An 18113-nucleotide genomic window follows, 5' to 3' on the forward strand; every position below is an offset into this window, starting at 1 on the left:
CAAACCAACGTCAAAAACTGAATGGTGAAGGAATCTCTTTTATTGCAAAGGTAGTATAAATTAAAATAAAAGTCTGTTATGTAGATGGCATAATAAAATTTTATATTTAATAACCCTAAGAGGAAAAAAAAAAGAAGTCATTCACACAGAATTATATGTGTCAAATTATATGTGTCAAATCTTCTGTGCATATAGCATGTTCCCCTGTGGGGCTATGGACTCATACAACATTGCCTGAATATTGATAGGTTCAGAAAAAAAAAATTACAAGGGTGTATGACAGCAACATCCATCAGATTTGCCCTGAGAAGAGAACTCTTATCTGTAACCTCAACAATAGGTTTTGACCGTGTTAACAGTATCTTTTATTTTGTGTTAAAAGTCACAATAGGGAACTAATGCTGAGAAGCAGAAGCTGATCAAACTCAGAACAGTTAGTTATTCATGGTTTTTTTATTTGTTTTAATGGGGACTGTTCCTTTGTTTCTTGTAATTAGTGTTTAGCCCTTCATTCTGTGATATGTTCAAATGACTCAATGCTTTATGATGATATAAAATTATCAGTATTTATGGAGTGTAGCTAGAGAAATGAAAAGATGTTTAAAATATATATCCAGTTCTTTCTGGACTTGAAATCTGAGATGTGATAGATGTACAAGCTTTTAACTTGTATAGAGGAAAGATTATCAAGCTTTGTTGTGGAAGTTACATAAAGCAGCTGGCTGTGACCAAAGCTGAGCTAAAGACACAAAGATGAATAATTATTTTACTATAGTGAGGGGTGTATTACTCTGAATTCTACTTTTTTTTTTGTAACGTTGTGAACTTTGTGGAGATACTCCTGATTTACTTTGACAAAAATGTCCAAAATTGCCACTTCAAGACCCAAACATTTTTAAAATGTAGAGCACTACTTTGAGTTTGCTGTGTAACATCAAATATCAGTATTATTCAACTCCTTTTTCACCTGTAAGAATAAATTAAAAGCTAATACTGTGATTAGTATTACAGCCCAGAGCTGTTCTATTTCCAGTGACAGTGACTGACCGTTGGTCTGACTGGTTAATTTGCAGTCCTTCAAAGTAGCTCTGAAGACAGTTTTACTGCCTACGAATTCTACTGTCCTGTCCATATCTGCAACAGTAAAATAATAACACTAGTTGTTAAAATGGCCTTATGCTGGTATACAGGGGAATAGATACGATATGTTCATAGACAATAGTTCACCAAAATCAAATAGGGAATGGTAATCTACAAACAGTTGTTTCAAATCTCTATTATTCTCCCTCTACCATCGCCTGAGGACTGATCTCAGACCTTTCTACAGTAAGAGACACCCTCCATTTTGGAAAATCAAGCATCAGAAACCTGTAAGAAGCCGGGGATGTCTTCATTTCTATGTAGTACTTTGTTAGATAAAATTATAATGCTTTTATTTTAATTTCCCTGAAAGTGTAGTATAGACCATATTCACAAGTTATTGGGTAATCACGACCTGGGCACTCTTCCAGGTTTCTGCTGCTTGATGCCTTGTAAGATGGGCCTTCATGTTGCTATTCCTGAGCTCAATGTGGGTTTTGCTATTATTCTCAGCAGGAATTGGCCTGGGCACTTGCCCATGATGTGCTTAATCTACATCATCTTTGGATTTGACATAATAATATGATAGGTTACTTATTTGCATTAATGAGACCTTCTTTGGCTTATGGTTGTTTGTAAATTACCAAGTCTGAGTACAAAATCTGGTGGGAGAATGAATGATAACTATGTACAGAAACATAGAGGTATTTTAGAGACATTCTAGGATGTATTACTAAACTCAGTATGTAGCGTAACGAGAGAGATGATTCTACAGAAGTTTGATTTGGGATTGGTTTGCTGTTTGTTTGTTTTGTCCTGGCATTTTGAATTGTTTTCCCAAGATTATTAGTATTTCTTCTAGGACTACTTCATAACACCTTTATATTGCATGCTAAGTTTGTTTTATTTTCTGTTTTTAGCTTCTTCCTTTGTGCTTCATTCACTCATCTGGTCTCACCTAATTTGCACTGCTTTAGATGTACTTTGCATACATGCCTGTAAGTGTAAATGGCTGTTTAGTGTTCTTTCTCATAAGTCAAAATAGTGTATTTGCATTTGCCAGCCAGTGCCTTACCATTTTGACTGGCATTAAGTCTATCTCCATGGTATGTTCTTCAGGTAGTAATGTCCTTTCTGTAGGAAAGCGGTAAAGTTCTGAAAAACACTATCAATTCAACAGAACTGTTCCATCCAGTCTTAGTAGTTTCTGCTGAACAGTAATATCTGCATATGATGCTTCTACCTTCCAATATTTTAAAAAGATCACTTGCAAACCAAGTATTGATTCCACAGAACCTGTGTGCACAAAATCAGAAATCATCAGTTGGGGCAAACTGTGTGGCAAGATGTGTATTTATGCTTATTGCAGCACTGTGGGACACATGCTCCTCCCCAGGACTGGCTGAAATTTTAGGGTAGCTGTGAAAGAAATGGAATATTGGCATGAGCTCATTTAGGGTGGGAATGCAAGAAAACAACAACAACAACAACAAAAGCAATCATTAAGTCACAGAATTGTTTGTGTTGGATGGGATCTTTAAAGGTCATCTTGTCCAACTCCCTTGCAGTGAACAAGGACACCTGCAGCTCTATCGTATTACTTAGAGCTTGGTCCAGCCTGACCACTGAACGTCTCCAATAACAGGGCTTCCACCATCTCTCTGAGCAACCTGTTCAAGTGCTTCACTACCCTTTTCATATATTTTTTTTTTCTTATATCCTATCTAGCTCTCCCTCTCTTAGTTTCAAACCACTGCCTCTTGTCCTCTCACAACAGACCCTGCTAAAGAGTCTGTCCCCTTCCTTCTTACAGCACCCCTTTAGATACTGACAGGCTGCTCTCAGCTCTCCCCAGAGCCTTCTCTTTTCCAGGCTGAGCAGCCCCAGCTCTCACAGTGTCCTTGCAGGCTATGCTCGATGCCACTGTCAATGTCATTGATGAAGATATTAATGAGAGTCAGTCACAGTACTGTTCCCCTGAGGAACAGCACTTGTCACTGATCTCAATCCAAACATTGAGCCATTGACCACCACTCTCTGGGTACAATCTTGTAACCACTTCATTGTCCACTGAACAGTCCATCCATCCAATCCAGGTCTTTCCAGTCTGGAGAGAAGAATGTTGTGTCAAAGTCCAGATAAATGATATCCCTTGTTCACTGATGCAGTTACGCTGTCACAGAAGGCCGCTAAGTTGGTTGGGCAGGACTCGCCCTTGGTGAAGGGCTGGTTACCCATATCACCTCCCTCTCTTCCATATGCCTTAGCATAATTTCAAGGAGGATGTGCCCTATGATCTTCTCCAGACACAGGCAAGGCTGACAAAGCAATAGTTCCTTGGGTCATCCTTTCCACCTTTCTTAAAAGTGGGTGCAGTGTTGCCTTTTTCCAGTCATCAGGGGCCTCACCTGACAGACTGACTTTTCTAATATCAGTTAGAGTGGCTTAGAGATGGTAAGAGCGCTGTGTGTTCCCCGTTTGCTGGAAGTAATAGATCTGTATATGACTGCAGAAGGCAGATTGCTCTCTCCTTCTAGCACACTGGTAAAAGGACACTGTTGAGCACTGTGCAGCCAGATTCAAACCTGTATTCTCTTAGTTACTAAACAAACAAATAAACAAAAACTGCTTAAAGAGCAGCTAGAATATTAATAGCTTCTATTACTTCTAGTACTTCTCTTTGAACTCTATTGTTTCTGTTTTGTTAATGCGGGTTGTATTTTACCAGACGATACAAAGAACTTCTTTTAGTTGGAAAATGTATTAAATAATACGACTGTCTTTTTAATCCAATGTGTAAAATATTTGCCATTTTTAAAATTTAGCAATTGATTGTACTTTGGCTGTTAAATGCAAGTCACAGTTTCTTTGGGCTTTGTTTACTTTCATTAAAATACTTTTTCATATGAAATCTCTTACAACTACAAACGTCAAATTAGATAAAAAGCATCCTGTGAAGGTTCCTTGTTTACAAGAAAAATAAATAAGTTGTTAAATCTCAAAATATTTAATCTGAATCAAAACATGTTTGATAGTTGGTATCACAGAGCCCAGGAGTCTCAATGATCGTTTTTCAATAATCTTTTGTCCAGAGAATAAAGAATTCATGTAGGAACTGTTTGATTTCCGAGATAGAAAGACTGTTTCATGTTGTATATGTTATTTTAAGTGAGCACTAATTTTTTTTTCTTTCCTGTTAAATAAATGACTCTTCTTTCTTCTTATTTCTTTGTGTTGGAGCCTTGCCCCCACTATTCTAACTCTTCTTTCTCTTCACCTACTTTTTCTGTCTCAGTTCCTGCTTTCCTTTTCCAGTGTCAGCCCCTTAACTGGTCCAGGTGGTAGCCATAATAGGGAGAAATTCTGTGAGCTAGTCAAGTCCTCCCAGACAAGAAAAATCCAGCTAACGCTATGTAGATTTCTGTTTAGTCTTAAAAACATTTTTAACAGGCCCAAGGTGATTTTAGAAACTTAAATCACTTTTCTTATAAAAGTATTTTCATTTTTTATCAAAACCTTCTAACCTAAAAGTTCTAGAACCCTCAAATAACATTTTTAACAGTATTCTGGAATTACCCAACATTACCCAACAACAGCAAAAAAAATGTGGACTTAAACTCTGTCCAAGAGAGCTTAGAAATGATGACCAAATCCTGCAATCAATTGATGCAGACAAATGCCACTCCATTAATTTAATAACAGGTTTCTGCAATCTGCTTTCAGGGCTGAATCTTACACAAACAGCATGGAGGAGATTTAGACACAGTGACATAATCTTGGTATACATTTTATGCTGCCTTTCAAATGTTTTACTATCCTAATTTCATGCAGTCTCTCCTTGTGCCCAGCCTTCTTGTCAAAGGATGTGTATACTGTAGATATCTGGGAGCTAGTGGAGTGCCAGTGTAGCTTAAATTAAGGAATTTAGAACTTTTTGTCTACATAACTATTAAACTAATGTATTGCACCACTTTGAAGGAAACTGAGCTTTCAGTGGTGCTTTCATGATATGATAACAGGATTTCATTCCATCATAATTCCAAGTGCCAGACATTTTCTATTTCACTCCAGTCCCCAATGAGTTGCTGCCAATTGCCTCCAATCAAAACATTTGTCTCATACAACGTTTGTACTCCAGGTTTTAATCTGTAATTTGATATCACATTAAAAGACTTACTTCAATGTGCATCTAAGATACAGTTTGTTTGTTTGTTTGCTTGTTTGTTTTTAATCTTGGGATCAATATATCTTTGCTAAGAGCAAGTTCTTATCCATAGTATCTTTCATCTGGTGGGGCACCATGCAGTGAGTCACAGAATGAGCACATCTCAACTTCAGTAGGTAAAATTCTACATATAAATATATATAAACCAGCCAACACAAACCAAATAGTTGCCTTTCCCATTTGCTCTTCTGCTACAATTAAGCAAAATTTACACTGTATCAAGTGATACTTGTTTCCTAAGCAACTTATCACACTCAGTTACTGTACAGTGCTGATGATTTCATCTGTTTTTGAGGGCCAAAAGCAGTATAAGAGGCAGATCGTGCACTATTGCCTTTGTTGTTTGCTTTACTGCTTTGGAAATGTCTAAATGTGCAATGTTCCAAACCTACGCAAATCTGAAAATCCTAGAAAGTTTTTGCCATGCAAAACCAAGTTCTGTTGCCTAAGAAGAGCAGAATCAACGTACACCCTCATGAGCCATTTTGACTGTGTGTGCACTGTAATGGCAGTGTGTGCTGATAGGCTGCTTGCTACCACCATGGCATGGTGCATGGACTGTGCCATGTTACATCTGAAGGCCTGAAATGACAGTGAAATCAAGATGGAGTTTTGTGGACTCAGGACTTAGAAGTTGGAAACAGAAAACATATGAAAATAAATAATCACAGACATTCTTCTGAAAATTATAGACTAAAAATTGATCTGATTTATGGAAACAACTCTTAGCAGAGTGTTTCTGATATTACTGCATCTTATCAGATGTTCAAGAGCTCAGGAAATGCCACATCCAAAGAACAGTAGCAGATCAAGCCATTGATGCGTAGTGAAAGGATTTCTTTGTCAGGGGGTTTTTGCCCTTGTTATTCACAGCCCCAGTGGTGGAGGTGGAGTTCTTGGAATGGCATAAATCAGTATCTGTTCTGTGCCTTGGGCTCCAGTGGCAGTAATACATACCTGTCTTATCCCATACGAAAACATATTTAACTTAATCTATATATTTACAGCAAACTATTTTATAATTGCTTTACAGCAGTTCTCCATACATAGCCTGGGCTGTTGCTCATGGTGACAGGAATATACTGCCATAGGCAAGGGCTGACAAGACAAGTGAAGTATGACATTATTTATAGCCCAGTTCTTGCAGTGTCACACACAGGCCAACAAGGATAGTGGGACATCACTTCAGAGTATTTCAATTTTATTTGTGTATTCTTTTGTACTCGTCAACGTTGAAAGCTAAGAATAAGAATGATTTGCAACTAGCATGTAAAATGTGACCATCTTTGCTGATTTCTATGAAAGATTATAGTAATTTATAATCTGAGGTATTTTTAAGCTGCAAGTAATTATCATCCAACTAGCAACTGGGTTGTTTCCCCATCATAATACATCCAAAAACTTGGATAACAATCCTCAAGAGTATGACATGAATGGTTCTCCATCTTGCCAATGCTGCTCTTTGTAGTGGTTATTTAATTTCCTTTTCAAACACACACAGACACAAGAGGGAAAGGGGAACGATTTCTTTGATAAGTGAGAGATTTTTAAGGCACTGAGAAGTTCTGAATGACAGAGATAGACCAGAACTTGTGTTCGGACAAAAAGTGCTACTATCGAAAGAGTACAGCAAAGCATTTGCAAAAGGAAAAGTACTGTATGACTTCATGCTCTGTGTCAATATATAATGATACCCCTATCACACAGGGCACACAGAGCCAGGAGTAGAGGTAAGGAAGTGTTACTGTTGTTGACCCACTTAAATGATGGAGGAGTCACATCTAGCAAAAATCCTAAGCTATACAGATCATCCAAGCATGGCTCAGGAGAGGCTTTATGCACTCATTTTTATTTTGAAAGTGTGGGGGTATACGTTAATCTTCCACATGGAAGGCACCATTATATCTGTATGTAGTGATTTTATTTGAGAGATGTTTCATTCATTTACTGGAAGAGCCGGCCTGAAGTGGGCTTTGCTGCACAGTGTGTCCTAGGCACAGAACCAACGTGCCCTCATTGTCAGCGCATGCACCACAGCAGGGAACAACTGCTGGATATACTGACATGGCTTGAATTCTCTGGGTGTACTAATCCAGCAGTCCAATGGAAAGAGAGTACTCTTCCAGCCCTAATCCTATGCTAATATCATGCTAATATCTAAATAAAGAATTCCTGTCAGTCTAGCGCTGAATATTAGCAGCCTTCGGCCTCAGGTTCTTATCTGTTTCACATTCAGACACGGTATGTGGAATGCTTCTGGGGATAATGACAGCTAATAGCAGAGAGTCAGAGCACAGAATTGGGAGTGCCGGATGTGGTCCCAAGTTTGCACTTGCAGGTGAGTTTCACAGTGCAGGATCGAAGTGTTTTCCCTCCTGCTCTGTCATATGATTGCAGAAGGGAAAAAAAAAAAAAAGTGCATATTATGCACCTAAGGTAGCATGATTCACTGCACTGTGTCCACCATCTTCCTTTCAGGGCCGTATTTCAAGAGGTTTGAGAGCGAAGCAGAGCAGCAGGGTGAGAAGGGGGAGCTGTGCTGGTGCCGGGCCGGGCGGCTCCGCTGCCGGAGCGGGGGGAGGTTGGGGGGCGGAGGGGATCGGGGCTGCTCTTGTGCTGAGGTTGGCTGGGGCTGGGCTGTATGAAAAAACGCGAATGAGAACTGTGATATTTAGCACCTAAAAAAAAAAATTGTCTGTTTTATCCGGAAAAGCGTCTTTTCTCCCAGTGTAATTTTAATTAATTACTTACGAATGAGAGAAGAAAGTGAAGGGGGATAACCCCCAGCATCACCCCACCCCCCGAGAAAGCCCGGGTATTTCCTTGCTCTCCAGGGTACGATGTGATGTTTTAAGGAAGAGACAGCGGGTGGGGGCAGAAGGGGCGCGATCAAGCCGTGCTCTCGGAGCCGCATCCGTGCGTTCGGCGTGTGGGGAGCGGCGGGACGGGACGGGACGGGACGGGCTGGGCTGTGCTATACTCGGGGCTGCCCAGCCCAGCTCCCACGGCAGGTGCTGCTGCGGGGCTGCTCGTAGCCGGCCGCGGGAGCTGCCGGGCCGCGTGAAATGGCTGCCTGCTATTCGGGGCTGCCGCCTGCTTCACGCAGCTGCTGTTCATTTTTTTAGCGGCCCCTCCAGTTCCCAGGGGCGGCACCCGCGGCTTCCCCAGGTGAGACTTCGTCCCACCGCCTCCGCATCCAGCCCACCCCTTCCCATTCAGGTCCACCGCCGCCTCCTCCTCATCTTCCTCCTCCTCATCCTCCTCTCCGGGCACCCCCCGGCCCTGCATCCCTCCCGGCTGCTCCGGGGCCACGTGGCAGCGCCTCCCGCTGAGCTCACGCGTGGCCGCGGTGCGGGGGCTCCGGAGCGCCGTGTGCGTGCGGGACCGAGCCGAGCCGTGCTGAAGAGCAAGCGGGTTACGCAGCCCGCCTCGTTCAGTGCAACACCCTCACCTTACCGCGTCCCTCCCCCACCCCCTCCACCCCTCGTTTTCTTCTTCCTCCGGCCTCCCGCAGCTAGTTAAATATTGCTTTTGTTAATTGGCGCCCCGGGTGTTCCCAGCCCCGCGCAGCCCGGGCCGGCCGGCACCGCGAGCACGAACAGATCCGCGCGGTGAGCAGCGCAGGGATGTGCGGGTGGAGGAGGTGTAGAAGGAGCGACGAACACAAGGCAGATTTGCGTGGAATCATTTAAGCCATCTGATTTTTTTTGTTGTTGTTGTTTGGTCGGTCTGGGGGGGAGGTAGGCTTTTTTCTCCCTGTTTCTCTCTCTCCTTTTTATTCCTCTCTCTCTTTTTTTTTTTTTTTTTTTTCCTGCTCAGGATTTAAATGTCACTCAAAGCATCCCTTAATCAGCTCTCTACTCGTCTCTGGTTCCTTCTGAGGCATTAATTGGATCATACGCTGCGTTTGAGGAGCTCGCGTGCTTTACCCGAGGAGGTAAGGGGGCTGCACCGGGTGGCTGCGGTCACTACGAGCACCGTTACCTTCGGGGCGGCGGTTTCCCCTTCCCAGCCTCGCAGCAGATCGAGCTCTACCTGCGGAGCTCCCCTCCCCGGGCTGAGTGCGGGGGACGCGCCGGGGGGGTGGCGGATGACCCGTGGGAGCCGGCGGCGGCAGCCGGCCACCTCCCAACCCTGTGCCCCGGGAGCAGCCCGCCAGCGCTGGAAGGCAGGAAGCAGCTTAATCCCCTTTTTCAATAAACTATTCCTCGTCTTTTTTTTTTTTTTTTTTTTTTTTTTCCCTTCTTCTTTTCCTTTTTTCCTTTTTTTTTTTTTTTTTTCTTTTTTTTTTTTTTTCTTCGTGAGAAACACTGTAAGCTCCCATCTCCTCTCCTCCCCCACCGCCCGCCCTCGTTGCGAGCTCCGGCTCCTTTGTCCGCACCTCGCATCGCTTCGGGCGGTTCCTTTCAGGGACCAAAAAGTTCAGCTGCCCACCTGCCCCCGGCGCCACACAAGTTCCTGCCAACCTCCCCCCTCCGTGTCAATCCGAATCCGTTCAGCTCCCCCCCCCCTCGCATTTAAACTGGGTTACAAAGCCGCCGTGCCCTGCACAACTCCTTAAAGTTCTCCGCTTGCTGTGATTTATATTCCACACTAACAAAAAGGACAACAAAAATATACTCGATCCTCCTGTGGATGACTTTTTTTTTTATTTTTTTTTTTAATAATGCATTTCCTTCTTCCCCTTTAATTTTTTTTTTTTTTTTTTTTTTTTTGCAAGGAAATTTGCTCCATCTCCAGCAGCAACCACTGCTCCTTTTGATGTTGTGGTACGCCGTGCGCATGCGCTTCACATTAGAATTACTGCACTGGCCAGAATAAGTTGGATCTCTTCTTCTCTTCACTGAAACCCTAAATCATATCAGAAGCCAAAGGGATGCTGAGAGTCCGGAAAAAGGGTTACTTTGGGATTTGGTCATTCCCTTTAATAATAGCAGTGGTGTGTGCACAGAGGTAAGTGACGAAGGCGTTGCTTTACTTTGAATTGCTCTGCATGTTACAGCTAAGGGAAATGTACAGCTTGGGTCCGAGAAATGAGAAATAACGTATTATTATTTTTCTTCCTTAGTGTCAATGACCCTAGTAATATGTCACTGGTAAAAGAGACCGTGGATAGACTGCTGAAGGGCTATGACATTCGCTTGAGGCCAGATTTTGGAGGTAATTCGACAGCTTTTCAATCAGAGATGTTATGTATCCGGGCTGTTGGACCTTCTCCGTGCGTGCTTTTTAGACGTGTGGTGGGTGCTGTTGCTCTCGGTGTGCGTGTTGCCATTTTCTCAAGATGATCCAAAGTTAAGCTAATTGTTACTCTATTTTCTTAGCACAAGGCGCTCTTAATGCCATCATTTAAATCTCCTGCATATCTGGAATCGGTCCCTCATTGTGTGCGTGCCGATAATTTATTAACCTGTAATTAACCCTTCGTTTAACTGGCTTTATCGAGATGCAAATCTCTGAAGTTTACCCAACGTTCGTTCCCGTGATCACACAGTTACTATTTTCGAGTACGAGATGCGCTGTTAACCGATACAAAAAATGTCATTTAACCCCCTGCGCGCTCCCACTCCCAACAACTTCGTGTGTTTATCAATCGGCGTCGGACGCGCTCACCGGGGTCCCCCGTCCGGTACCCGCGGGGCTGAGCCGGGTGGGGGGCCGGGGAGGGAGGGAGGGAGGAAGGGGGGGGTCCCTACAGCCCCCTGCCCGCCCCGGGCTGCGTGCTGCGGGCTCCCCAGGGAGCAGCCGGCGCCGGAGCCGACACGTGTGCGCGTTATATAAAGCGGCGCTCCAGCTGGCGGGGCGTAAAGGGTGAATCCGGCGCTAACGCGTTCCTCGCGGATCGATGGCAGCTTTGCACGCTCGGGGGGGCGGGGGAGGGACGGGCTGGGGGACGCTGTTTGTCACCTTCCCGGCTTTTTATTTATTTGTTTATTAATCCTTTCTTTTTCTTCTTCTTTTTTTGCTATGTCTTAGTCCTTGTAACTCTGATAAGAATGAGTTAAGTTCTTAGCGATCACATTGCGGACCATCTTGTTGGTTTGCAGGTCCCCCAGTGGCTGTTGGCATGAACATAGACATTGCCAGTATAGATATGGTCTCAGAAGTCAATATGGTGAGTATTTATGGTTTGGGATTGGGAGCTTTCTGCTGGGGGAGGGGGGCTGTCCCTTCCCCCACCTCCACCGAGGAGGAGCGGCGCTCATTGCCGGCCGGGGAAGCGGCGAGGCCTCCTTCCCCGGGGCGGAGCTGGGGGGCGTCCGGAGGGTTGCCGCGCCCCATCCCGTCCTGTCCCGTCCCGTCTACTTCTTCGCGTGGAAGAACCCGGGAAGCACCGGCCCAGCAGCACCGGCCGCGCCGCCGCCGGTTGCAGCAGTTCCCCAGCGCTTCCCGCGAGCAACGGCGCCCCCTGCCGGCCGCACGGCCGCACTGCACCCCGCCACCGCCTGGCCGCCGGGCGGAGAGGCCGCTCCCGCGCAGCCCCCGAGGCTCTTTGGGCTGCTCGGTGCAAACTCTGCTCGCGTCCGCGGGAAAAAGAGGGTGAGCTTTTAATCGTTAGCTTGTTTTATGCCTTTCTTAGGTGCCCTTTCACTTCTCAGCCTTTTTTTTTTTTTTTAACATTAAAGAATAGTTTGCTGTTTGTTTTGTCTTAGCAGGTCGCTTGTAATCAAAAAAAATAGGAAAAAAAAAAAAAAGAGGAGAAAAACCAAGCTGGTTAATTTGTGTGTGACGAAAGGCTCACCGTTTATTTTTATTTTTTGTACCTTGGCACTCTGTTCGTGGTCATGACTGAGTCAAAGTTGACCTATTTGTTTCTCCAGACGTTTGTCTCCTGTTTGAGCAGTTGGAACTGACTGTGCTCGAATGCTGAAATTGCTTTAGGATAATAACTGGGTAGTTTGTGTGAAGTGCTCGTGTTACCTGGGAGACTGAGCAAGCGTGGGGGAAACGAGAGAAGGCTCAGATACGTGTTGCAGAAGTGGCTGTCTGTGGTTTAGGCAGAACTTTTCCCTCATTTACTGTCATTATTTGGAAATAATGAGGTCCAAGTTTTTATGGTGTAGGATACAGTTGGCCCTGTAGTCTTGTGAGGATGACAAGATGGAGACATTGAAGCAGATAGCAGCACCTGGCACAAAATGAATGTGCTGGGAGATGTTTTCAGGCAGTTGTAGAAGTCTGTTTGAAACAAACCTTCCATTGCTCTTGAAAAAGAGTTGCAAAGAAACATCCTCCTGTGTTCTGTGCCTGTAATTTGGAGATAATATCTTGGAAGTTATCCGTTGTGTTGGTGTGATCGTTCTGGTACTGAAATGGTTTTGTGCTGTCCCAGAGGTATGCTTGGTTTCTCAGAAGTGTTGCGCTGAAGAAATGGTCAACATCTGTTCTCAGTCAGGACATTTTTTTCTTAATAACGTGTAGCCCTGGGCCTAACTTGGGTGTGAGGTTACTGCTGGTTGTCCTGGGAGCTGTGCTGTGCCACGGCCTGGTGGCAGAGAGCTTGGTGCAGTTCTTCCAAGTCAGCAGGAAAATGCTGAATAATCTCTCCTTGAGCAGCATCACCTGTGAAGTGAGGGCTTCTCAGCTTTGCATGTGCTCAACTCGTAGATCAGGACCTATTGCAGGCGAGCGTCCTTTCAGGAGTTTTAAGAGCAAAGCATGAAAACTGCATTGTATTTTAAAACGCTTATCGTTAAAGCTAGTCTGGATAGGAGATGTATGGTGGTGTTTTCTAGGTGGTGTGGGAATTATGGGGTTTTTCTTGGTTGAACTGTTATTTGCAGGTCAGCGTTACACATCTCAGCTCTTCCAAGGTGGAAGATAGTGCAGTTTCCTTTCTCCTTGCTTAGAAAAAGGAAGAACGTTTCAATGACTTCCAGAAATTTGGTCTCTGACTAAATACCATATCAGAATACTGTGATTTGGCACTCAGACTGGCTATAAAGCTGCGTATTATTTTTAGTATTCTGAAGTCAGTTGATTATGTCTCTACAATGAAATGCTTGACTTTTGGGAGACGTTTCAGACTACCTGTAAAACTGCTGGGGGAGGTTATACATGGTTAATTTTGTCACATAAGTATGTCTGAAGCATTTAAGCTCTGGGCTTAAATTACTCTAAGATAATACCTATTTCTTAAAACCCGACTTCCGTTTTCCAGATTTGTTTTTTCTTTTTTTCATTTTACAACTTCAGAGATTCCAAGCCAAGATTATTTTCTTAATCTGCTTGAATGTATCCTGTAACAGTTCATTTCACAATGAAGTGTACACCTCAACAAATATTAATGCATCTTGATCAGCCTGAAGTAAATGAGAAGAGGGATGTTACGGCACAGAACAAAGCACTTGGTGTACAAGGCCTTAACTTGTTCATTGCCACGTCACTTGAATTTTGGCTTTAGATTTTTGCAAGGCACCAGGAGGAATACCACAGAGTACCAGATGTATGTTTTAGATGTAAAATCTGAACTAATGAGAGAAAGAAGAATCTCCTGGATTTATGGACCTGTGTTCTAAGCAATGGGTGTTCTCTTGCTTACTCTGCAGTCCTGGCAAAATGATCAGCCTTCCTTTCCCACACATTTCATGGCCCATACTAATTCCATGCCCTTCTGCAGGCAGAAGCATTATCTTCAGTAATAGGGAGTTAATCATCGCGTTTCTTCTTTATTAGACAGGAGAATTTACATCTGCTTATAAAAATGAAATGTATGTTTGGGGTGGTTGTTGACTTTGAGTTCTTATAGAGGTGATGAATACATCTCATAACCAACTCCTAGTATAATGGGCTTTACTGCTGCCTTGCAAAAACATTTTGTATGCAACAGACTTAATGTGTAGCCTGCTTTCTTGCTTAACCTCTGTAGACAGAAACCTCAACTACCAAATATCCTCTTAAAAAAGGGTTGAGTGCTGGTACTTCTGAACACAATTCTTTCCAGCCCAAGGGAATGTGCTGAATTAACATGAGAAAAATAAGAGCTTCAGACGTATTTAGTGGTTAATAGGTATCATGGCTATTTGTACTCAATCCTGGTATTTTGGGGAAGAAATAATATCCATTGAGTAATGTTTTTATGCAGTGCAGTAACCACTACTGCTAATTCCACTCACCTCTTTGGAGCAGGCCTTGCAGTTGAGTGCTGGTTATGCTGCAGATTTTTTTGAAGCTTACCTTAATTATGGGAAGCAAACGTGGAGAAATGTGAATGCTACTTAAACTGGAAGGGTTTTCTCTTGTTAATGAATTTGATTTTACACAAGATTAGCAGTAAGTCTAACACAACATGCAATATACCCTGGAGATTTTCCATGTGTTTGTTGTTGTACTTGACTTTACTTCTTGGCTTCCTATTCCTTAATAGAAACTCATTTAAAATAAAACAAAAAACAACAAACAAACAAAACGTATCTTTTTTTCTTTTTTCCTTTTTTTTTTTTTTTCTAATAACCAGTGCTAGCTGAGATGCTACATTTCCCCATCTGCATTTCCATGGTTAATTATTGAGCAGACCCCTTGACAATACTGCAACCAAGGAAAAAAAAAAAAATTGGTAAAAGTTCATTAAGTATTACAGAGATGATTTTATTCAGAAGTGCTTGAGTATTGCACAGAATGTTGTGCACTTGGTCCAATTCAAATAAGACATGAATATTTTTGTGGATAATGTTGGTTACGTGGTGGTTGTCAGTGTCTCGGCTTTTTTCCTATTAAATAGGTCAATTTGTTTTGTTTTCCCCTTGGACTGTGGCTGTTTTGGGATTCTAGTACAGGATGTCTTGAAGAAGAGATGTTCCACAGTTATATTTTTACCCAGTAAATATATATGATTTTAGGCAATGGTTTGTATGTTTAATGAAATATAGCTTACTATTCATATTGGGGTTCTGTGGGGAAGAATCAGAACAGTTTACATTTAAATATTTGCTTCCTTATCATTGTTCAGATTTTGGCACATTGCTTTAACGTGTGTTTGCAGAGTTAGTAGACTGGTTTGTCTTAGAAGGATCCACTTGGATTGATTGTGTAATCCCTACATGGAGTGGGAGTTGCAGAAACAAAGCAGCTGTAGCCATCTATAAGGGTGAGATTTGCTTATTTATGTATGCCAAGCTTTACACAAAGGGACGTAGTAACTTCAGTGCTCTTAGAAACATGTATATACATCTTGGAGCATATTCTGACTTCTGTATTCAGAATTTATCGAAGTTGCAAAGAAGAAGTACAATACTCAGAGATCTGAATAATGTCAGTCCAGAGAAGTATGAGCGCAGCAGTGCTTTGCTAACAGACATCTGGCTTTTTGTTGCTTATGGTAACAGAGACACACTCCTGGCTTTCTTAAAGTCTTCTGTGGCTCCTTGAGGTGGTTTCATTAATGAAGCTCAAAAGACTGGTTTGTATATCATGAGAACAGGATTTGTGTTGCAGCTTCTCAAGTGGCAGCATTCAGCTTAGGTGTGTAAGAAGGAAGAGATGGCTTGTGATCCGGAAAGAAATGGGGGATCAGTGGTAAGGAAGTAGTGTGGAGCTGTTCCAAATCGGAAAGTTTGGGGTAGAACATGAAGATAAAGTCAGGTAAAGAAAAAGAGAGAAAGAGGAAAAGAAAATATCAAAATAGGGAAAAGTGTCTCAGGTACACTGGTATGGGAAGAAGTGAGGAAAATGCTTCCTGTCAGCAATATCTTCTTTTGTTGATCCATTGTTGCAGATGTTGCTGTTTTCTGTTGTGATACATACAGAGATCAGGGAGAGAACAGGACTGGAGATGCACTGAAAAAGAAACATTGGAAATGCTGGAAGGGTGTTGCTTCTCTAATCCTAAGCACCTCCTGCTGCTAGAGATGGTTTTATTACATTTCCTATATCATAGGTATATGCTTCTTCATATAAAATAGTATTTTTTGGCAGATAGCTCGAGTTTGGCTCTTGCCAAGTTATTGTACACAACAGGCTTGTACTAAAGTGCCTCCCAGGACACCTCTCTCCTTTATACTATTATGCATATATTTTTTTTGACTGAGAGGTTGTTTAACCTTCTGCTTTAATTATTATCTGGGATGGCTTCACAGTACCTTAACTTCCAACTGCGTTAACGTGGATTTCCACTTAGCATCTCTTGTCCTATACCGCTATTTCATGCATTTTTCTTTCTTAGCTTTAAGATAACGAAAAATAAGAGCTCCCAATTTCAGGTGAAACATTCATCCTTGGGGATCTAAGCAAATATTTCTGTGGTACGTTGCACGTGGATTGAAATCTTCATGCTGGTTTTGATAGAATACCACAGTCTGTAATTACTTATTTAGGACACATACTAGAGTGTAGCAAGTTGGGACCTAACTTTTAGGCTTGTTCAGAGGTGATTATATATTATATATCTTAAGATACACGATTAACGTTATGTGCTATTACCATAAATAGTAACATCAGGCAATATCTGGAAATATGTATATTTTATAAGAAATTAAAGGAGGAAAAGGCATTTTAATTTCAGAGTATTTACTTGATGTGTCCTAGCTTCTACTTACAGATTTCAGCTGTGAAAGCTGACTCCTTGTTTTATTTTATGCTTGGGGAATTGCTCTTAGGATGGTACTAACCTTTGTGTAACTGTAGTTCATGTGGAACATTTCTGAGGTCTTCAAATGCCTGGCAAACAGGGAACTCTTGGATATTTGCTTTTCTTCTTTTTCTTTTTAGTGTTTCCCAGGTGAAAACTTCTCTTCAGCACTGTCAGAACTCATGGTAGCTGTAGATTCAGACTCATGACGTTTTTACACAAGAAGGGGGGAAAAGAGATTACATAGATATTCTGTTTGTAGTCATCTTTGTAGTCATCGTCTGTTTAGTTTTGTAGCCTCGTCTAATTTGTTTTGAAAAAGGAGCTCCTGGGAAGCACCTTGGACTCTTACAGCAGCATACGTTCCTGGTTTCATTTGTTTATTTACTTGTTTTGTAAGGTGAGTTGCACCGTGGAGTCTCAGTAGACCCAGGCACAAATTTTAATTCCACAGAGGTGAAAAGCAAACTGCTTGCTTACAGCTGTTGGTCCTGTAGGCATTGTCCTTTTTGCAGTAACAAGAACTCCATTTTTCTTCTTTCTTTACTGAAGATATATCCTTTTATTTTCACATTTGAATACAGTGGGGTGCCCAGTTACCCTGCAAGTACCAGCAAAAACTAGTGGGTATTACAAATGTATTTTGAACAGCAGTGTTGATCAGCTGTTTTAGTGCTGGTAGCTTGCTCTCTACAGAGATCAACCACTGGTCTTTGCTGAGCCATTGGAGCTCAATCTGTACAGAGCAGTTTGACCTATGAATAAGCAGCTCCAGGACCTAAGGAAACCAGGGCAGATCTGTTAGTAAGTCTGTGTAATGAAGAATCTCCATTTTTATTTTTATTTTTTTTACTTTTTTGCTTCTCTTCTTCAGGAAGCATGACATAATTCTTCTATTTCTTTTTATGGCCAATATAAATAGCTTGTTAATTGGATTGCACTTTGTGTGTTAGCCTTGCAAAACTTCGGTCCGTAGGATATCTTCTTGGTTCACTGGTGCTGGTGATTTCTCCAAGTGATTGCTCTGAATGTTTCCTGAAGGCTGGGGTATGGCTGTCAGAAATTTAACGAGATTGCTTTGGAGATGATTTGCACAATTGAAATAATGATTATTGCTGCCTTGTTTTTTAGAAAGCCTCGACCTATAAATATCTAAGTAATTTGACATCTGCCATATAATAAGATAGATTTGTCTGTAATACATTTTATGGTCAGTATCTTTGTGCTAACGTGTGGGAATGA

The 18113-nt window shown here is 42.3% G+C and overlaps 1 protein-coding gene across 5 annotated transcripts in view; it reads left to right on the forward strand.

Annotated features, from left to right (window-relative positions):
- Positions 1-7532: 7532 nt before the first annotated feature.
- Positions 7533-18113, forward strand: part of GABRB2 (gamma-aminobutyric acid type A receptor subunit beta2) — a 137802-nt gene continuing 127221 nt past the window's right edge. The window contains exons 1-6 of one of the 5 annotated variants that reach the window (XM_090150875.1): positions 7533-7643; positions 7784-7825; positions 9125-9242; positions 10026-10258; positions 10374-10465; positions 11353-11420. In XM_090150875.1, coding sequence (XP_090007001.1) covers positions 10182-10258; positions 10374-10465; positions 11353-11420 — 237 coding nt within the window. In that variant the 5' untranslated portion in view covers positions 7533-7643; positions 7784-7825; positions 9125-9242; positions 10026-10181. Of the gene's footprint in view, positions 7644-7783; positions 7826-8160; positions 8474-8534; positions 8917-9124; positions 9243-10025; positions 10259-10373; positions 10466-11352; positions 11421-18113 lie in introns of those variants that run through there. The other 4 variants (XM_090150874.1, XM_090150873.1, XM_090150877.1 and 1 more) reach the window with 4 other exon arrangements.

This window comes from Phasianus colchicus, chromosome 15 (genome assembly GCF_987193195.1).
Source record: "Phasianus colchicus chromosome 15, bPhaCol1.hap1.1, whole genome shotgun sequence".
Taxonomy (NCBI): domain Eukaryota; kingdom Metazoa; phylum Chordata; class Aves; order Galliformes; family Phasianidae; genus Phasianus; species Phasianus colchicus.